This window comes from Pseudophryne corroboree, chromosome 9, assembly GCF_028390025.1.
Source record: "Pseudophryne corroboree isolate aPseCor3 chromosome 9, aPseCor3.hap2, whole genome shotgun sequence".
NCBI lineage: Eukaryota > Metazoa > Chordata > Amphibia > Anura > Myobatrachidae > Pseudophryne > Pseudophryne corroboree.
The window spans coordinates 457,291,803-457,315,214 of NC_086452.1; the positions used below are offsets into that span (position 1 = coordinate 457,291,803).

Below are 23,412 nucleotides of genomic sequence, written 5' to 3' on the forward strand. Positions count from 1 at the left end.
GTTATTTGCCTCCACCCTGGCACCCCACTTGTGTGTTTATTACCACTGGTGCATTTATTGGGTTCCCTCTTCCTCTTTCCCAACCACTGTTTCCTGTTAAGTGTCAGTGCATGGTAGCGTCTAGATTACCTTCGTGGAGAGGACCTTTCCCATAACCCCCTGGGTCCATGTCACAATCTATTTGGAATAGTAAAGTGTGGCGAGCGGAGCGAGACACCGAGCCCGAAACATGGCGAGTGAGCCGGCGAGGGTCCAATGCTGCATAGAAAAAAAAATCCCCCAAATGGACGGAGAACGAAGAAGACATTTTGGGTGCTGTAAGGGCCTAAGTTCTCTCCTGCCCTCTCGTTTTGTCACGTCCAGGTCCTTAGCACGAAGGCAACATAGACACAACCGTCCACTTGCATTCTGTCACAGAGGCATGCAGGAGGCATCTATCTCCTACAGACGTCTTGTGCTAAATTTGAATTTGCGCTTCCCAGCCGCTGTGCATTCCCTTACAATTGCATTCGGGAGGCGGCTCATCACAAACGCTATGCGGCCCTGCCCTGTGTTGGACGGCCCCCAGCACGTGAGGAGACGGACGCAGATCTTGCTGCGTATGCCGCGATCTGCCTCCATCTCTGAATCAGCTCCAGGATTCCATTGGTTTCATTAAACAGACTCCCGCTCCTTTCGCCTCCACTGTATGTAACACGCCTTCTACATGAAGCCGAAGTTCAGACGTCAGAATGTTCATTCTCAATTGTTGTTTTTCTAGGCTAAAGAGATACCTGCCATACTTAAATGTGCATCGATGCACTGTGCATCGCATTCCTTCTCATTACCGAGCACAACGCGCTAATGGCTATGAGATGAGTCATTTGCTTCCAAATAGTTATAAATTCAATTTCTTTTGCAGTGTACGCAGAACTGTGCTAGATGACTGCATGGAAATATCATACAGTGTTGGAAATAGACATAATAGCATCTAGTAGAATGCAGGGAGCCTGGCAGAACAAGACTTTTTAATGCACGGTGATTGTATACCCCTACTATTGCCAGGCAGCAAAGTGGTTAATTATTTTTTATTTATTTTTTTTGCAGAAAATATAAATGGTGAAGCCGTCATGCAGCATTAAGTCACCCTGCACGCGGGCCTGAGAGGAGCCATCTGTGTGCTCCCCTCTGTGTACATTCACTGCAGGGTAACATGCGGAGAGGCTGCACGCTCGAGCCCCCCGTTCTGTGGTGTAGGGAGTGCAGGCAGGCGATGGGCTGCACACTAGAAGCGTAGCACAATCTCTCCTCAGCTACACATCATCCAGGACTCCTGTCGGCTCTCCCTCTCCCCGGTCACTGCCATGCCGAGCTGGTGGAGGAACCTGCTGCTTTGCCTCCGCAGAATGGAAGAAGCAGGTAGGGGAAGAATTTTCATGCATCTCTCTGAGATTAGCCGGAGCTTACTACAAATGACTGGTGTTCTATGGGAATTCCAGAGCTGCAAATCCAATGAACTGCAGAAGGTGTGTGTTCAGGAGAGGAAGCAAGTCAGGCGTGCATCACACAGGCAGAGACTAATTAGATGGGACGCAGAGTGTCAGGGAGACTATTACAGCAGGCTCTCCGCAACGGGCAAATACTGAGCATTTACCTAGTGCAAGGCGTTTTTCTTAAAGATATTGTGGATGTTGGTTACAGTACGTTAGGCACAAGATGAGGGTTTGGTTAATTCTAGCATTTTGCGGGGGTTCATGGTCTTCTTGGTACTGGAGTTAATGGAACCGAATATCGTTGCATCCTCAATTTGGTAATAAATTGTTAGAACCGACAGTTAAGAACCCTCGAACCTGCGTTAAATTTAATATATTTGTGTTGATTTTCTTCTTCGGGACCCCCCCATTAAAACGATGATATAACACAATACACGTAATGACAAGTAAACTCTGGGCCGTCTTGCTAGGCTCTTTTAGGATTTTAAGCACCGTGGAGAGCTTTGTTTGTATATTGCTGTGATTTTGATGAATGCTATTTGTACTTAAAACCTGTGTTCAGCTCTTTAATTCGGGACTAGCTGCTGTTCTGTGTAATAAGGTAATAAGCGCTTACTATTACTATCTCGTATTGCAGTTCTTTTTGCTGACGACACCTTTTATCCAGATATCATAGCCTCAGCTTCTTTCACAGATGTCTTGCTCAGGTTCCAGGCACTTGTGTGTGCGTGTGTCTAATGTGTAATATGACCATTGGGGTTAGGTACCATGTGGAAGATTGCTGCGTTACTTGTGCAGAACTCTGACTGTTGGCCTGCTACAGTGTATACACAGAGCCGGCCCTAACCAATATGATGCCCTAGGCAAGATCTTGGCTGGTGCCCCCTAGCACCACCGCTGGTTCTGCCTCTGACCTTGCACCTCTTTCCCAGCACCATCACCCCTCACCCATAGCAGTCCTTATTTTAGTGTTTGTACCCCCTATATTTTAAATAGGAAGAGTTCGCACCTTTGGCGCACAGCCCAAAAAGGGGTGTGTTCTTGCTGGGAAGGGGCATGGCCACACAATAGTAACCCCATTTCAAATTACGCCACACACTACTGCAACTTTATTCACATTTGATCATGCGATAGTGTTCATAATTCACATTACATCCCACAGTAGTATCACTTTACCTTATAAACGTTACTCCTCACAGTAGAGCCCCTTATTCACATTACATCACACAGTAGTATCACTTTACCTTATAAACGTTACTCCTCACAGTAGAGCCCCTTATTCACATTACATCACACTGAATTGCTCCTTATTTACATTACAGCACACCCTATTGCTCTTTATTCACATTAGATGACACAGTAGTGTTAGGTTCCTGGTGCTCAGAACAAGGGAGATGTTGCGTAGTGAGTCATGAGCACCAGAACGTGACGCTGAAATAAGGTGTGGCGTGGAAATAGCCCCTAGCACCCTACCTCCATTGTTTCACCCGTGTGGTCAGTTCACGCCTGAGTGACTATGGTTTCTTGGGCCCACGGCAACCGCGTTTGAAGGGCGGATTAGGTCTGCCCAACTCCGATGCCCCCAGGTCTTAGATTGAGACAAGGCGTGAACCGAGACAGGATAATAACAAGGGGACCTCTAGCTAAAGCAAACAGAAGGCTAGGGGCTACTAACAACCCTAAAACTAAATATATGTGCGGCACGCCGCCAAAGGAAAAGAACAACCAAGGAAATGCTGTCCACTCGCCGACACAATACTGTTGTGTACCGGCGGTGACAGCATAAGCAGAACCCTCTGCAAAACACCAGTAACAAATTATAACCAAAGAATACTGCGGCCTAGGCCGACGGACACGGCAAAGCCGCTACTCACGGAACCGGTACAAATACTGGCAAACGGACTGGAACCCCCAAAGTAGCCGACACAGACTCTCAGAACCGGAGGACAGGCAGAATCCCAAACGACAGACCGGTGGACACCAAGAAGCCAGACACTCGCCCAGGCACAGACAAAGCCACAGGACTCCTGGACAGGAACGATTCACGGCAGGACACAGGATCAGACACTGGAATCGACTCAGGAACCGACACTGGAAGCAGCTAGACAGATACTGCTAGACAGGAGCTCAGCAACTGGCAGGGACTAGCTCAGAACTCAAGAACTCTGGAACTCTGGAAATATCACCAGCGTCTGTGAATTGCACTGAGCCAGAATATAACATAGAGTCTTAATTAATTATGTCGTGCAGCTGCCCTGCTGCACAACTGAGAGGTGCAATCAACAGACAGGTGAGGCTGAACACATTGGAACAAGCTGCAATCACACAGACTCACCACCGGCAGCAAACAAGAGTCTTCTCAAACCAGAGCAACGGGAAATCCTGGCCTGCAAGACAACTATAAACAAAGAATAAGAATAAACCACTACCTGTGGTTCATAACAGTACCCTCTTCTTAAGGGTGAGCTCCGAACACCCCATGACACCCACGGGGAACATAAACAGAAGTATAACATAAAATACATAACCAAAATGCAAAACAGGAATGAGCCACAGCCATGGCTCATAACAAGTAGTGCCCTTTCTATACACAATGCCACATAGTAGAGCACCTTATACACATAATGCCACACATTAGTAATGCATTTATACACATCATTTCACACAGTGATGCCCCTTACACATCATGAGACACATCATTAATGTCCTTATAAACATAATGCGTCTTACACAGTATGACAACCTTTATTAATGCCCTTTTACACATAATGTCCCTTACACATATGCAGCACATTATTAATGCCCTTATACACACAGTGACACACATAGTGCCCCTTACACATTTGCTGCACATTATTAGTGCCCCTATACACATAATGACACACATACAGTAGTACCCTGTTACACATATGCCGCACATTATTAATGCCCTTATACACATAATGACACACATAGTGCCCCTTACACATATGTTGCACATTATTAATGCATTTTTACATGACACACATAATGCTCCTTACACATATTCCGAACCCACTTACATGCACACAGCACTCACACTGCCACTAACACTGTGACCTCTGCCTCTGCTTGGATACAGATGTGTCCTCATAAATCTTGCCTCAATGCTAACGTCGGGCACATTTTTTTTAATGCAAATGCATCTTATTTGCATTGCTATGTGGCTAGGATGCACAAGCAGTTTCTGCTTATTAAATTGATATGCAGCATGCCAATATACTGTGTGAGACTATGACTGTTTCTGCATATGAAATGCTACACACAGAATATAGGCATGCGCATACCATTTTAATCAGCAGAAGCTGCTGATGCCCCAGGCATATCAAATGCCCTAGGCAATTGCCTAGTTTGCCTATGCCTATGGCCGGCTCTGTGTATACATATGACGGTGCGCGCGCTCATTGATGTTTATCTTTGTCAACGCTATGCGGGACACTTTGAAGGGTTGCGAGCCGTGGCATAAAGGCCCTTCACATACTATAAAGTAAATGCATCACCGCAAAGTCTGGCCACGGTCACTTGTGGGTCACCCATGGCAATTAAATACATCTCTCTTTTTTTGTTATATCTAGAAAGCTGCATCTGAGTCCCAGTTATAAAGTCTTACTTAAGTTATGAGTATAATGGACCTGATTCTGAGTTGGAACCATAAACGGACGCGTTTCGCCATTATCAACACACTGTGCATGTGCTGCAAGAGCAATCGCATACTGGCGCACCAGTGCATACACAGCGTCACGGAGGGAATGAGAGCTGACTGTTCGCACTGCGCATGGCAACTGGGCTGTAACTGTGCAGATGTACAGAACAGAGGTGTCTCGTGGGACTGTTATCGGAGTGTCGTGGGTGTATAGCCCAATTACTATATAGGCCTTCTTCTGCAGCCAGCACTGGTTGGGTGCAAGAGGCAATACTGATGATGGTGGTTGTGGAGAGTAACGTAGTGGGCGGGGCTTTACATATGCGTGAAGATAGCCAGATAGTCATATATGTTTTTACTGTTAATGACATTGATAACATTGGTTATACGCAAATACAGAACGCACCATCCATGGTAAAGTGAGAATTGTTAGTTATGAATTAGGCATCTGCATATATTTAGTTTTCCAGTAAGGAGGAAAAGCGAGACTTCGTTTTGCAGAGCGGATTATTTACATAAGATAGTGGGCGTGTATTTAGCTAGGCACACCCAGTTCTCCACCTGCTGGTGTGAGCCAGGCCTCAGCCTGTACTATTAATGGGATACATCTCACACCCTCCAGCTGCAGAAAATCCCTGTTCTAGGCGCACTTGTGGCAGTGAACCCAAGAGATGTACCGACAACTCCCCTCCCCCCTCTCATGAGTAATTACAGTCAAAAATGAAAGCTTTCATATTCTCCCGGAATGTCTGGGAAATGCGCGAGTTTCAGAGAATTCCGTTGGACTTGTTTGAGTAGGTCACCCTCCCCGATCCCGCCCACATGCAAATAAAGTGGGCGTGGCCATGATGATGCAATTTTTGTGCCTTGTAAATAAGCTGGTCTGTTTTCTAGTGAATCGCGTTGTAATAAATATCTGTTCATCCCACCAAATGGCTAAGTGCTCTGGGGCTCATTCAGCGGTGGACGCAGCGCCGATGTTTGCGCATTCAGTGATTTGCTTTGTACTATGCTAGCACCACATGTGCACGGGCGCCAGTTAATTAGCGACGGCAGGCGTAGTACGGATTTATCCACTAGGTGAGTGACAGTTAGTGAACATTTGGGGGAGGCAACGGGGATGGCCTCAAAAACGCAGGCATGTTGCAACCATTTTCTGGGCGTGTTTCAGCCTGTGACTGTGAATTCGCCTGCAATTTTATATCCTCCAGCGGCTTACTTGCGTCTGGCACTCTGAGCAACCATAGGGTGGCACGTAAGTGGTAGATCTGAGGCGCCATCAGTGGACATCTCTGAACAAATCCCTGCAGCATTGCCATTACCAAATTTCCACAGGTCCACTGAGTGTGGAATCACAGGAGAGACAGCATTTGCATCCACTTCACAATCAGACCTATTATGGTCATGCATATCACCCTCCTGTGGATAGCAAAAGGGGTGGAACCAGGGTCGGCTCCAGGCCTACTAGGACCCTGAGCGAGAATTTTTTAAGTGCCCCCGCCTCTCAATTTTGTATTATGTTATCAAACTATAAACACATTATAACACCCCCCTCTACACACACACACACACACACACACACACACACACACACACACACACACACACACACACTTAGCAGCCTTACACATAATATCCACAGTAATAGCAGCTTACACATACTGCCCTCAGTATAGTGTCAGATACACATAATGCCCCAGTAATGCCAGATACACATAATGCCCCCAGTATAGTACCAGTTACACAAAATGCCCCAGTATAGTGCCAGTTACACATAATGCCCCTGGTATAGTGCCAAATACACATAATGCCCCCGATATAGGCCCTCATTCCAAGTTGATCGCTCGCTTGCTGCTTTTAGCAGCAGTGCAAACGCTAAGCCACCGCCCTCTGGGAGTGTATCTAAGCTTAGCAGAACAGTGCTGACATTTTTTCAAGCAGTTTCAGAGTAGCTGCAGACCTACTCCTTTCTTGCGATCACTTCAGTCTGTTTAGTTCCTGCTTTGACGTCACAAACACGCCCTGCGTTCGGCCAGCCACTCCCCCGTTTCCCCAGGCACGCCTGCGTTTTTACCTGACACGCCTGCGTTTTTTTGCACACTCCCGGAAAACGGTCAGTTTCCACCCAGAAACACCCACTTCCTGTCAATCATTCACCGATCAACAGAGCAACGGAAAAGAGTTGCTCGACCTTGTGTGAAACTGCATAGTTTTTTGTGAAAGTACTTCGCGCGTGCGCACTGCGGCCCGTACGCATGCGCAGAAATGCAGATTTTTAGCCTGATCGCTGCGCTGCAAACAACGGCAGCTAGCGATCAACTCGGAATGACCCCTATAGTTCCAGGTACACATAATGGTGGTCATTCCGAGTTGTTCGCTCTGTAATTTTCTTTGCATCGCAGCGATTTTCCGCTAATTGCGCATGCGCAATGTTCGCACTGCGACTGCGCCAAGTAAATTTGCTAAGAAGTTAGGTATTTTACTCACGGCAGTACGAGGTTTTTTCTTCGTTCTGGAGATCGGAGTGTGATTGACAGGAAGTGGGTGTTTCTGGGCGGAAACTGGCCTCTTTATGGGAGTGTGTGAAAAAACGCTACCGTTTCTGGGAAAAACGCGGGAGTGGCTGGAGAAACGGAGGAGTGTCTGGGCGAACGCTGGTTGTGTTTGTGACGTCAAACCAGGAACAACAAGCACTGAACTGATCGCACTGGAAGAGTAAGTCTCGAGATACTCAGAAACTGCACAGAGAAGTCTTTTCGCAATATTGCGAATCTTTCGTTCGCAATTTTGTTAAGCTAAGATTCACTCCCAGTAGGCGGCGGCTTAGCGTGTGCAAAGCTGCTAAAAGCAGCTTGCGAGCGAACAACTCGGAATGAGGGCCAATGCCCCCAGTATAGTGCCAGATACACATAACGTCCCCAGTGTACTGCCAGTTACACATAATGCCCTCCACTAGTGTTAGATACACATAATGCCCCCAATATAATGCCAGATACACATACTGCACCCAATAACTGCACCGAATGCTTACACAAACTGCCCCCAATTGTGCTCACCACCACCGCTGCTGGGCTGATCCCTCGGTATGTCTCGTCTCCCGGCTTCGGCGGGCATCTAAAATATGGTGCCAGTTCGTGACACAATCAAACCTCACCAATAAGGAGCTGCCACTGCCGGTTCGCGAGCCCTGATTGGCTGATGGCCAGCTCCACATCTAAAACTGGCATGTGCCATTAAAAAACTGGCGCCCCATTCGACCGCTCCTGTCGAACGTGCCAAAAGCTGTCCCTGGGTGGGCAGAGCTCAGACATTTTGGTGTGATCTGGAGAAAAGTGCTGTGTTCTGCGCGGACCGCGGCCAGTATTTCCACGGATCACAGCCGGGGCTTATTTTGTATTTATACATGTTGGGAGGTATGCTGATGCAGTGGATACGCTTTAAGATGTTTTGTTGTGTGTTTTGTCACAGCTCAGTGAGTGAAATTACAATATTAAGAGGATCATTTTGCAGACATTGTCTGGAGTTTCCAAAAATAAGCAGCCTAGCCCCAAACGCCTCAGGGTGGAGATCCGGAAAACTCTAAAACAAAAAATTATTCCATTTCAGCTCGCTTATCACTGGTTCCAAGCTGAGCCTTTTGATGTCAAAATGAAGTGGAAAGCCAAAGGAGATTCTGTTAGTGTCTGGTGCATATGTCTGTGATAACTAAGCACTCGGTAGCTTTGGGGGAAATTGATTTTAAGAAAAGAGGAGCAAGGATTGGAGAAAAGACGTGTAGACGCAGGGATAACGGAAGCAGAGAGAAAGAGAGAGAGAAATTGGGAAAAAAGATACCATAGGAAAACAAGGGGGGGTGGGGGGTGGGTTACTGTATGTGGTATTAAACTCGTGTCACTTTTGCAGAGTGATCATGCGTATTTCCACGCTGCGAATACTCCGGAACTGAGAGTATGCACCTACGGATAATTCTGTGTTGTATGCAGCTCAGTGACATATCCACGTGTGGCTGAAGGGGTGTAACTGGGCGTTCGTATGTATAAACAACGTCAGCGCCATTTCTTGTCTACATTTATTAACAATTTTTTTTATTTTTTTTATGTGGCGTTTAGCACTCTTTAGACATGTTATTTTCTTATAATGATTCATTCTGCCAATTATTTATGGGGAAAATTGTTTACACACAAAAATAAAAACAGACTTATAGGCCCTATACATCCAACATGTCGGGGATTTTTAACATGCAGAAATTCCCCCGTGCCCTGACGATCCTCGATAACCACCTACCAATGTTTTTGATCGGCAAATCATATCGCACTGAGGAATCAGTACCCTGATGTATGGCCCGCATTACATTATGGGGGTCAGTCAGACCTGATCGCACGCTAGAAATTTTTTCGCTGCGTTGCCATCAGGTCAGAACTGCACATGCGTATGCGCCGCAATGCGCAGGCGCGTCGCTCGTTGCTGTGCGATGGATTGTACGAAGAATCCATTTGCACAGGCAATCGCCAGGAAGAAGGCGTTTGTGGGTGGCAACTGACCGTTTTCTGGGAGTGGTTGGAAAAACAAAGGCGTGTCCAAGCGTTTGCACGGCGGGTGTCTGACGTCAATTACGGCCCCGGACGGGCTGAAGTGATCGCAGCGGCTGAGTAAGTTCCGCTCGGCTGCACATGCAAACGCACACTTGCAACGCAAAAGTACACTCCCCTGTGGGCGGCGACTATCTGCTCGCAGCAGTGCAAAAAACCCCTAGCGAGCGATCAGGTCTGACTTAGGCCCTGATTTTCTCTAAAACATGTAATTACACTCACGTTAGTGCTAGATATCACCGCTGGCGTTTAAATGCTGCATGTTGCAACCACTTGTGAAAATGAAACATATTCCACGCTGTATGCGTTGATTTTGCATTGCTCCTGATTTGTTTCTACATTGCTTGCTCAATTTCACAGATTTCATAACGCATTAAGAGATCCGCTCATTGGGATGCGGTCACTTTACCTACAAACAAAATCAAAATACCGACATTTAAAATACCGACAAGGACAAAATACCAAAATGTAAAATGTCAACGGGTCAAAAAGTCGACATGAGTTTCTCATGTTTTTTTTAATTGAAACCAACTTGTTCATACTTTACCATCCAGTGGACCTGGAGGGGCAATATAATAGTGTGCCGAGCGCAGTAAGACACCACGCCGAAGCCACCAGCCATGTGAGGGGACACAGTACACTTATACGGTGTGCACGTCGACCTATGTCGACATACACACACACAAAAATGAAAAAAGACATAAAAATAAAATACTGTCGACTATTTGACGTGTCAACATTTTAAATGTCGGTATTTTGACCATGTCAGTATTTCAAATGTCAGTATTTTGACCTTGTCGGTACTTTGGCCTTGTCGGAATTTTGACCGTCGGTCAATTGTTGTCAGTATTTTGACCGTCGGGATTTTGATTGTAGGTATTTCATACTAAACTCTGCTCATCAATATGTGTTCATACCTTCATTGCGTACATACCTACTATACTAACAGTTAACATGAGGAATTACACAAGTTGTTTCTCTTCCCATTCATTTCAATGGTCCATTAATTTCAATGCCCCACTCATTTCAATATGTTGTGAAGGACATGTAAAGATTCCATTGAAGTGAATGAACTACTGACATGAATGGAGCAGCACAGCTTTGTTAATTGTTGCATGCATAAAGCAAATCCGGCTGTGGATTGAAGCCACGGAATGCTGTGTGCACCGGCTGCCATTCTAGTGCATCAATCAAAAATGCACAGAGAGGAAGTGTATGCAATGTCTATCCACTCTCCCCGTCGCTCTCATCCAGAGACTGTTGAACTACAGCAATGTCTGCCATTCCCCCCGTCACTCAGATCCAGAGGCTGCTGCACTACAGTAATGTCTGCCATTCCCCCCGTCACTCAGATCCCGAGACTGCTGCACTACAGTAATGTCTGCCATTCCCCCCGTCACTCACATACAGAGGCTGCTGCACTACAGCGATGTCTGCCATTCCCCCCGTCACTCAGATCCAGAGGCTGCTGCACAACAGTAATGTCTGCCATTCCCCCCCCCCCCCCCGTCACTCAGATCCAGAGACTGCTGCACTACAGTAATGTCTGCCATTCCCCCCGTCACTCACATACAGAGGCTGCTGCACTACAGCGATGTCTGCCATTCCCCCCGTCACTCAGATCCAGAGGCTGCTGCACTACAGTAATGTCTGCCATTCCCCCCGTCACTCAGATCCCGAGACTGCTGCACTACAGTAATGTCTGCCATTCCCCCCGTCACTCACATACAGAGGCTGCTGCACTACAGCGATGTCTGCCATTCCCCCCGTCACTCAGATCCAGAGGCTGCTGCACAACAGTAATGTCTGCCATTCCCCCCCCGTCACTCAGATCCAGAGGCTGCTGCACTACAGTAATGTCTGCCATTCCCCCCGTCGCTCACATCCAGAGACTGCTGCACTACAGCGAAGTCTGCCATTCCCCCCGTCACTCAGATCCAGAGGCTGCTGCACTACAGTAATGTCTGCCATTCCCCCCGTCACTCAGATCCAGAGGCTGCTGCACTACAGTAACGTCTGCCATTCCCCCCGTCACTCAGATCCAGAGGCTGCTGCAATACAGCAATGTCTGCTTTCCCCCGTCACTCACATCCAGAGACTGCTGCACTACAGTAATGTCTGCTATTCCCCCTGTCACTCACATACAGAGGCTGCTGCACTACAGTAATGTCTGCCATTCCCCCCGCCACTGAGATCCAGAGACTGCTGCACTACAGTAATGTCTGCCATTCCCCCCGTGACTCAGATCCAGAGGCTGCTGCCCTACAGTAATGTCTGCCATTCCCCCCGTCGCTCACATCCAGAGACTGCTGCACTACAGCGAAGTCTGCCATTTCCCCCTGTCACTCAGATCCAGAGACTGCTGCACTACAGTAATGTCTGCCATTCCCGCCCGTCACTCAGATCCAGAGGCTGCTGCGCTACAGTAATGTCTGCCATTCCCCCCGTCACTCAGATCCAGAGGCTGCTGCAATACAGCAATGTCTGCCACTCCCCCCCGTCACTCACATCCAGAGACTGCTGCACTACAGTAATGTCTGCCATTCCCCCCGTCACTCACATACAGAGGCTGCTGCACTACAGTAATGTCTGCCATTACCCCCGTCGCTCACATCCAGAGACTGTTGCACTACAGCGAAGTCTGCCATTCCCCCCCCCCCCCCGTCACTCAGATCCAGAGGCTGCTGCACTACAGTAATGTCTGCCATTCCCCCCGTCACTCAGATCCAGAGGCTGCTGCACTACAGTAATGTCTGCCATTCCCCCCGTCACTCAGATCCAGAGGCTGCTGCAATACAGCAATGTCTGCCATTCCCCCCGTCACTCACATCCAGAGACTGCTGCACTACAGTAATGTCTGCCATTCCCCCCGTCACTCACATACAGAGGCTGCTGCACAACAGTAATGTCTGCCATTCCCCCCGCCACTGAGATCCAGAGACTGCTGCACTACAGTAATGTCTGCCATTCCCCCCGTCACTCAGATCCAGAGGCTGCTGCACTACAGTAATGTCTGCCATTCCCCTCGTCACTCACATCCAGAGACTGCTGCACTACAGTAATGTCTGCCATTCCCCCCCGTCACTCACATACAGAGGCTGCTGCACTACAGTAATGTCTGCCATTCCCCCTGTCACTCAGATCCAGAGGCTGCTGCACTACAGTAATGTCTGCCATTCCCCCCGTCACTCGCATACAGAGACTGCTGCACTACAGTAATGTCTGCCACTCCCCCCTTCACTCAGATCCAGAGACTGCTGCACTACAGCAATGTCTGCCATTCCCCCCATCACTCAGAATCAGAGGCTGCTGCACTACAGTAATGTCTGCCATTCCCCCGCGTCACTCACATCCAGAGACTGCTGCACTACAGTAATGTCTGCCACTCCCCCCGTCACTCAGATCCAGAGACTGCTGCACTACAGCGATGTCTGCCATTCCCCCCATCACTCAGATCCAGAGACTGCTGCACTACAGTAATGTCTGCCATTCCCCCCGTCACTCACATCCAGAGACTGCCTCACTACAGTAATGTCTGCCACTCCCCCCGTCACTCAGATCCAGAGACTGCTGCACTACAGCAATGTCTGCCACTCCCCCCGTCACTCAGATCCAGAGACTGCTACACTACAGCAATGTCTGCCATTCCCCCCGCCACTGAGATCCAGAGACTGCTGCACTACAGTAATGTCTGCCACTGCCCCCGTCACTCAGATCCAGAGACTGCTGCACTATAGAAATGTCTGCCACTCCCCTCGTCACTCAGATCCAGAGACTGCTATACTACAGCGATGACTGCCACTCTCCCCGTCGCTCAGAACCAGAGACGGCTGCACTACAGCGATGACTGCCACTCTCCCCGTCGCTCTGAACCAGAGACTGCTGCACTACAGCGATGACTGCCACTCTCCCCTTCACTCAGATCCAGAGACTGCTGCACTATGATCCAGAGACTGCTGCACTACAGTAATGTCTGCCACTCCCCCCGTCACTCAGATCCAGAGACTGCTGCACTATGATCCAGAGACTGCTGCACTACAGTAATGTCTGTCATTCCCCCCGTCGCTCACATCCAGAGACTGCTGCACTTCAGCGATGTCTGCCACTCTCCCTGTCACTCAGATCCAGAGACTGCTGCACTACAGTGATGTCTGCCACTCTCCCCGTCACTCAGATCCAGAGACTGCTGCATTACAGTGATGTCTGCCATTCCCCCCGTAACTCACATCCAGAGACTGCTGCACTACAGTGATGTCTGCCACTCCCCCCGTCACTCAGATCCAGAGACTGCTGCACTATGATCCAGAGACTGCTGCACTACAGTGATGTCTGCCACTCCCCCCTTCACTCAGATCCAGAGACTGCTGCACTACAGTAATGTCTGCCATTCCCCCCGTCACTCAGATCCAGAGACTGCTGCACTACAGTGATGTCTGCCACTCTCCCCTTCGCTCAGATCCAGAGACTGCTGCACTATGATCCAGAGACTGCTGCACTACAGTGATGTCTGCCACTCCCCCCTTCACTCAGATCCAGAGACTGCTACACTACAGTAATGTCTGCCATTCCCCCCGTCACTCAGATCCAAAGACTGCTGCACTACAGTGATGACTGCCACTCTCCCCGTCACTCAGATCCAGAGACTGCTGCATTACAGCAATGACTGTCACTCTCCCCATCGCTTACATCCAGAGACTGCTGCACTACAGCGATGACTGCCACTCTCCCTGTCGCTCAGATCCAGAGACTGCTGCACTACAGCGATGACTGCGACTCTCCCCGTCACTCAGATCCAGAGACTGCTGCATTAGAGTGATGTCTGCCACTCCCCCCGTCACTCAGATCCAGAGACTGCTGCATTACAGTGATGTCTGCCACTCCCCCCGTCACTCAGATCCAGAGACTGCTGCACTATGATCCAGAGACTGCTGCACTACAGTGATGTCTGCCACTCCCCCCTTCACTCAGATCCAGAGACTGCTGCACTATGATCCAGAGACTGCTGCACTACAGTAATGTCTGCCACTCCCCCCGTCACTCAGATCCAGAGACTGCTGCACTATGGCCCTCATTCCGAGTTGATCGCTCGCAAGGCGATTTTAGCAGAGTTACACACGCTAAGCCGCCGCCTACTGGGAGTGAATCTTAGCTTCTTAAAATTGCGACCGATGTATTCGCAATATTGCGATTACTAACTACTTAGCAGTTTCAGAGTAGCTTCAGACTTACTCTGCCTGTGCGATCAGTTCAGTGCTTGTCGTTCCTGTTTTGACGTCACAAACACACCCAGCGTTCGCCCAGACACTCCCCCGTTTCCCCGGCCACTCCTGCGTTTTTTCCGGAAACTGTAGCGTTTTTTCCCGCACGCCCATAAAACGGCCTGTTTCCGCCCAGTAACACCCATTTCCTGTCAATCACATTACGATCGCCGGAGCGATGAAAAAGCCGTGAGTAAAAATACTATCTCCATTGTAAAATTACTTGGCGCAGTCGCAGTGCGAATATTGCGCATGCGTACTAAGCGGAATTTCACTGCGATGCGATGAAAAATACCGAGCGATCAACTCGGAATGAGGGCCTATGATCCAGAGACTGCTGCACTACAGTAATGTCTGCCATTCCCCCCGTCACTCAGATCCAGAGAGACTGCTGCACTACAGTGATGTCTGACACTCTCCCCGTCACTCAGATCCAGAGACTGCTGCACTACAGCGATGACTGCCACTCTCCCCGTCCCTCAGATCCAGAGACTGCTGCACTACAGCGATGACTGCCACTCTCCCCGTCACTCAGATCCAGAGACTGCTGCACTACAGCGATGACTGCCACTCTCCCCGTCGCTCAGAACCAGAGACTGCTGCACTACAGCAATGACTGCCACTCTCCCCGTCGCTCAGAACCAGAGACTGCTGCACTACAGCGATGACTGCCACTCTCCCCGTCGCTCAGAACCAGAGACGGCTGCACTACAGCGATGACTGCCACTCTCCCCGTCGCTCAGAACCAGAGACTGCTGCACTACAGCGATGACTGCCACTCTCCCCTTCACTCAGATCCAGAGACTGCTGCACTACAGTAATGTCTGCCACTCCCCCCGTCACTCAGATCCAGAGACTGCTGCACTATGATCCAGAGACTGCTGCACTACAGTAATGTCTGCCATTCCCCCATCACTCAGATCTAGAGACTGCTGCACTACAGTGATGTCTGCCACTCTCCCCGTCACTCAGATCCAGAGACTGCTGCATTACAGCAATGACTGCCACTCTCCCCGTCGCTTACATCCAGAGACTGCTGCACTACAGCGATGACTGCCACTCTCCCCGTCGCTCAGATCCAGAGACTGCTGCACTACAGCGATGACTGCCACTCTCTCCGTCGCTCAGATCCAGAGACTGCTGCACTACAGCGATGACTGCCACTCTCCCCGTCACTCAGATCCAGAGACTGCTGCACTACAGCGATGACTGCCACTCTCCCCGTCGCTCAGAACCAGAGACTGCTGCACTACAGCGATGACTGCCACTCTCCCCTTCACTCAGATCCAGAGACTGCTGCACTACAGTAATGTCTGCCACTCCTCCCGTCACTCAGATCCAGAGACTGCTGCACTATGATCCAGAGACTGCTGCACTACAGTAATGTCTGCCATTCCCCCCGTCACTCAGATCCAGAGACTGCTGCACTACAGTGATGTCTGCCACTCTCCCCATCACTCAGATCTGCCACTCTCCCCGTCGCTCACTGGGGACGGAGACGCACGCTGCCCGCACATTGCTCCCTAGTTCCTTCTGTTTGTACAGCACATAGTAAATTGCATCTGTCACACAGCCCTTGTTTCCTGTTTCTGATACCTGATGCTGTGACAGAAAAGAGATTTTTTTTTTCAATTAATTTACAAGAATCTGTACAATATCATCTGGCCTTTTAACGAGCAGAACAAGCAATAAATTGGCTGTAATCTAAAATAAACTAATTAATTTAACCTTTTCCTTGCCATTTTATTTTAGTAGCACAGTTAGCAGTGAGGCCCTAACAGAGTCCTAGTTATTAGAGCATCACATAGCGACTCGCCATTTATAATCAAGTGATACTGATTTATCATTGCTTTATTTATAATATACTGTAGGGGGTTATTCAGAGATGGACGCAGATCTCGCTTCCCGCATCAAGAGCTGCGTCCATCTGCTCACATGCTGGGGGCCGCCCAGCACAGGGAAAGGCCATCCAGCATGTGTGTGGCAACCGCAATTTAATTCCACTGCGCTGGCAGGTGGTCTGGCGCCACAAATCGCAGCGCCGAAGCCCCCCCAATGGCTGCCGCTGTCAGTCGCCTGGCAAGGTAAAGGGTCACGCACGCGCACTGCCCGCAGTGCATGTGCGCAGACTCTCTGGATGTAGCCGCTGCGTACAGACGTGCGGCTGCGTCCCACTCTCCCCGTCGCTCAGAACCAGAGACGGCTGCACTACAGCGATGACTGCCACTCTCCCCGTCGCTCTGAACCAGAGACTGCTGCACTACAGCGATGACTGCCACTCTCCCCTTCACTCAGATCCAGAGACTGCTGCACTATGATCCAGAGACTGCTGCACTACAGTAATGTCTGCCACTCCCCCCGTCACTCAGATCCAGAGACTGCTGCACTATGATCCAGAGACTGCTGCACTACAGTAATGTCTGTCATTCCCCCCGTCGCTCACATCCAGAGACTGCTGCACTTCAGCGATGTCTGCCACTCTCCCTGTCACTCAGATCCAGAGACTGCTGCACTACAGTGATGTCTGCCACTCTCCCCGTCACTCAGATCCAGAGACTGCTGCATTACAGTGATGTCTGCCATTCCCCCCGTAACTCACATCCAGAGACTGCTGCACTACAGTGATGTCTGCCACTCCCCCCGTCACTCAGATCCAGAGACTGCTGCACTATGATCCAGAGACTGCTGCACTACAGTGATGTCTGCCACTCCCCCCTTCACTCAGATCCAGAGACTGCTGCACTACAGTAATGTCTGCCATTCCCCCCGTCACTCAGATCCAGAGACTGCTGCACTACAGTGATGTCTGCCACTCTCCCCTTCGCTCAGATCCAGAGACTGCTGCACTATGATCCAGAGACTGCTGCACTACAGTGATGTCTGCCACTCCCCCCTTCACTCAGATCCAGAGACTGCTACACTACAGTAATGTCTGCCATTCCCCCCGTCACTCAGATCCAAAGACTGCTGCACTACAGTGATGACTGCCACTCTCCCCGTCACTCAGATCCAGAGACTGCTGCATTACAGCAATGACTGTCACTCTCCCCATCGCTTACATCCAGAGACTGCTGCACTACAGCGATGACTGCCACTCTCCCTGTCGCTCAGATCCAGAGACTGCTGCACTATAGCGATGACTGCGACTCTCCCCGTCACTCAGATCCAGAGACTGCTGCATTAGAGTGATGTCTGCCACTCCCCCCGTCACTCAGATCCAGAGACTGCTGCATTACAGTGATGTCTGCCACTCCCCCCGTCACTCAGATCCAGAGACTGCTGCACTATGATCCAGAGACTGCTGCACTACAGTGATGTCTGCCACTCCCCCCTTCACTCAGATCCAGAGACTGCTGCACTATGATCCAGAGACTGCTGCACTACAGTAATGTCTGCCACTCCCCCCGTCACTCAGATCCAGAGACTGCTGCACTATGGCCCTCATTCCGAGTTGATCGCTCGCAAGGCGATTTTAGCAGAGTTACACACGCTAAGCCGCCGCCTACTGGGAGTGAATCTTAGCTTCTTAAAATTGCGACCGATGTATTCGCAATATTGCGATTACTAACTACTTAGCAGTTTCAGAGTAGCTTCAGACTTACTCTGCCTGTGCGATCAGTTCAGTGCTTGTCGTTCCTGTTTTGACGTCACAAACACACCCAGCGTTCGCCCAGACACTCCCCCGTTTCCCCGGCCACTCCTGCGTTTTTTCCGGAAACTGTAGCGTTTTTTCCCGCACGCCCATAAAACGGCCTGTTTCCGCCCAGTAACACCCATTTCCTGTCAATCACATTACGATCGCCGGAGCGATGAAAAAGCCGTGAGTAAAAATACTATCTCCATTGTAAAATTACTTGGCGCAGTCGCAGTGCGAATATTGCGCATGCGTACTAAGCGGAATTTCACTGCGATGCGATGAAAAATACCGAGCGATCAACTCGGAATGAGGGCCTATGATCCAGAGACTGCTGCACTACAGTAATGTCTGCCATTCCCCCCGTCACTCAGATCCAGAGAGACTGCTGCACTACAGTGATGTCTGACACTCTCCCCGTCACTCAGATCCAGAGACTGCTGCACTACAGCGATGACTGCCACTCTCCCCGTCCCTCAGATCCAGAGACTGCTGCACTACAGCGATGACTGCCACTCTCCCCGTCACTCAGATCCAGAGACTGCTGCACTACAGCGATGACTGCCACTCTCCCCGTCGCTCAGAACCAGAGACTGCTGCACTACAGCAATGACTGCCACTCTCCCCGTCGCTCAGAACCAGAGACTGCTGCACTACAGCGATGACTGCCACTCTCCCCGTCGCTCAGAACCAGAGACGGCTGCACTACAGCGATGACTGCCACTCTCCCCGTCGCTCAGAACCAGAGACTGCTGCACTACAGCGATGACTGCCACTCTCCCCTTCACTCAGATCCAGAGACTGCTGCACTACAGTAATGTCTGCCACTCCCCCCGTCACTCAGATCCAGAGACTGCTGCACTATGATCCAGAGACTGCTGCACTACAGTAATGTCTGCCATTCCCCCATCACTCAGATCTAGAGACTGCTGCACTACAGTGATGTCTGCCACTCTCCCCGTCACTCAGATCCAGAGACTGCTGCATTACAGCAATGACTGCCACTCTCCCCGTCGCTTACATCCAGAGACTGCTGCACTACAGCGATGACTGCCACTCTCCCCGTCGCTCAGATCCAGAGACTGCTGCACTACAGCGATGACTGCCACTCTCCCCGTCGCTCAGATCCAGAGACTGCTGCACTACAGCGATGACTGCCACTCTCCCCGTCGCTCAGAACCAGAGACGGCTGCACTACAGCGATGACTGCCACTCTCCCCGTCACTCAGATCCAGAGACTGCTGCACTACAGCGATGACTGCCACTCTCCCCGTCGCTCAGAACCAGAGACTGCTGCACTACAGCAATGACTGCCACTCTCCCCGTCGCTCAGAACCAGAGACTGCTGCACTACAGCGATGACTGCCACTCTCCCCGTCGCTCAGAACCAGAGACGGCTGCACTACAGCGATGACTGCCACTCTCCCCGTCGCTCAGAACCAGAGACTGCTGCACTACAGCGATGACTGCCACTCTCCCCTTCACTCAGATCCAGAGACTGCTGCACTACAGTAATGTCTGCCACTCCCCCCGTCACTCAGATCCAGAGACTGCTGCACTATGATCCAGAGACTGCTGCACTACAGTAATGTCTGCCATTCCCCCATCACTCAGATCTAGAGACTGCTGCACTACAGTGATGTCTGCCACTCTCCCCGTCACTCAGATCCAGAGACTGCTGCATTACAGCAATGACTGCCACTCTCCCCGTCGCTTACATCCAGAGACTGCTGCACTACAGCGATGACTGCCACTCTCCCCGTCGCTCAGATCCAGAGACTGCTGCACTACAGCGATGACTGCCACTCTCCCCGTCGCTCAGATCCAGAGACTGCTGCACTACAGCGATGACTGCCACTCTCCCCGTCACTCAGATCCAGAGACTGCTGCACTACAGCGATGACTGCCACTCTCCCCGTCGCTCAGAACCAGAGACTGCTGCACTACAGCGATGACTGCCACTCTCCCCTTCACTCAGATCCAGAGACTGCTGCACTACAGTAATGTCTGCCACTCCTCCCGTCACTCAGATCCAGAGACTGCTGCACTATGATCCAGAGACTGCTGCACTACAGTAATGTCTGCCATTCCCCCCGTCACTCAGATCCAGAGACTGCTGCACTACAGTGATGTCTGCCACTCTCCCCATCACTCAGATCCAGAGACTGCTGCACTATAGCAATGACTGCGACTCTCCCCGTCGCTCAGAACCAGAGACTGCTGCACTACAGCGATGACTGCCACTCTCCCCGTCGCTCAGAACCAGAGACTGCTGCACTACAGCGATGACTGCCACTCTCCCCGTCACTCAGATCCAGAGACTGCTGCACTACAGCGATGACTGCCACTCTCCCCGTCACTCAGATCCAGAGACTGCTGCACTACAGCGATGACTGCCACTCTCCCCGTCACTCAGATCCAGAGACTGCTGCACTACAGCGATGACTGCCACTCTCCCCGTCACTCAGATCCAGAGACTGCTGCACTACAGCGATGACTGCCACTCTCCCCGTCGCTCACTGGGGACGGAGACGCACGCTGCCCGCACATTGCTCCCTAGTTCCTTCTGTTTGTACAGCACATAGTAAATTGCATCTGTCACACAGCCCTTGTTTCCTGTTTCTGATACCTGATGCTGTGACAGAAAAGAGATTTTTTTTTTCAATTAATTTACAAGAATCTGTACAATATCATCTGGCCTTTTAACGAGCAGAACAAGCAATAAATTGGCTGTAATCTAAAATAAACTAATTAATTTAACCTTTTCCTTGCCATTTTATTTTAGTAGCACAGTTAGCAGTGAGGCCCTAACAGAGTCCTAGTTATTAGAGCATCACATAGCAACTCGCCATTTATAATCAAGTGATACTGATTTATCATTGCTTTATTTATAATATACTGTAGGGGGTTATTCAGAGATGGACGCAGATCTCGCTTCCCGCATCAAGAGCTGCGTCCATCTGCTCACATGCTGGGGGCCGCCCAGCACAGGGAAAGGCCATCCAGCATGTGTGTGGCAACCGCAATTTAATTCCACTGCGCTGGCAGGTGGTCTGGCGCCACAAATCGCAGCGCCGAAGCCCCCCCAATGGCTGCCGCTGTCAGTCGCCTGGCAAGGTAAAGGGTCACGCACGCGCACTGCCCGCAGTGCATGTGCGCAGACTCTCTGGATGTAGCCGCTGCGTACAGACGTGCGGCTGCGTCCGGGTCTGAATAGACCCCATAGTTGTCTAAAAGGGACCACACTGCTTGATTTTCAGCACGCTGCAGGGGCGGTACTGCAGGCAATGAGGGCAGTACTGGATGGGTCATCCCTCCCTCCAATGCCCCCAAGTACTCCCTGAGCAGAGGCAAATTTAGACCTCATGGGTCCCTAAGCAAGACACCGATTTGGGGCTCCCCTTCCTCAAATAACCCGCCCAGTCTGTCAGTATTTGCTAACATCTCCAATATAATAGCCCAGATTTGTTACTCTGTGCCTGGGTGTATAACGCTGGGCAGAGTCACAGGCACAGATCTGAGTGGCTGGATGCAGGCCAGGAACAGTCCCTTCCTTCGCTCCGCCCATCCCCGCCCAGTTCCCTCCCCATCTCCGTCCAGTCCCCTCTCTCCCTCCTCCCTGTACAGTCCCTGCACCCTGGTGACACTGCAGCCGGTGACTGTAAGCAGGACTCGCAGCAGCCGCCTCAGTCTCCGGGACTCCAGCACTGAGCTGCAGCCATGAGTCTTGCAGCTGCCGCACACTCCTGAGTGGGCAACATGGAGGAGAATGCCAATGTGACGTAGACCCACACGCAGCAAGCGGCACCCACCGCATCCGCCCACCCGCCGCACAAACCGCATCCGGACCCTGCCCCCCCACCCCTCCCTCGGCACCCACACACTCGCCCCCCCCACCCCGCAGCACCCCCATACCCATCTCTCCCCCCACTGCACCCCCCCACCCGCGGCTCCCCCACCCGCAGCACCCCTGCCACTCCCGCGGTGTCAGAGACGGTTTTGTTTGTGTCCCCGGAGGGGGCGCTAGTGGGTCAGTGGAGGTAGGTGGAATGAAGTGAGGAGGCTGTACTGGGTTTCTGCGCATGTGCACAATGTAGATTTATTAATAACAGAAAAGTCCAGATAATAATGCAGCAGAAAGTAAACAAACGAATGCAATGTAAATGACAATGGTAACGGCAATGGTAATGGCAATGGAATAGTATGGTTTGAAACTGAAAGTCTATGGCAGAGTTTGTAGCATGGAAATGAAACCGGAATGGTTAAAACGTGGAGCCAGCAGAGATAGGAATAGTAGTAGCAAACCTGGTAGCAATGCAGGAGACGTGGTGTTAATGTCCACTGTGCTGGTGGAAAGCACAATCAGCTTGCAGGCTGAATCACAGGTGAGTTGTTAGAATGCACCTGGATAGGGAGTCTCTACTGCTGATGGCTGGAGCACACTGCAGGTGTGGAAGGTGTGAAGCCAGAAAGGTATTGCTGTGGTGCTGGTGCTTGTAGTTCCACGGAGTAGCAGATACAGGAGAATATCCAGGAACACGGAGGATCAGGTGAATATCCAGGAACACGGAGGAACAGGATAACAGGTCCAAACACACGAGTCGCAGGAGTGACACAAAGTTCAGGACAACCTCTGACTCACCCAGCAGCTCCTGATATACCCCCTGACCGGCAGGCATTGGCTGGAGTGAGACAAGGGGGTGCGGCCAAGCTCCGGATTGGCCGCCGCACTTACACTGGGGAATACTGTCATGGCGGCGCCCATGCCGCGGCCCGGCAGGGACGCGGCGCACTCACA

At 50.7% G+C, this 23,412-nt stretch overlaps 1 protein-coding gene across 1 annotated transcript in view; it reads left to right on the top strand.

Moving 5' to 3' along the window:
- Positions 1-1,139: 1,139 nt before the first annotated feature.
- Positions 1,140-23,412, top strand: part of GRIP2 (glutamate receptor interacting protein 2) — a 594,020-nt gene continuing 571,747 nt past the window's right edge. Inside the window, exon 1 of the mRNA XM_063941247.1 lies at positions 1,140-1,398. Coding sequence (XP_063797317.1) covers positions 1,344-1,398 — 55 coding nt within the window. The 5' untranslated portion in view covers positions 1,140-1,343. The remainder of the gene's footprint in view (positions 1,399-23,412) is intronic.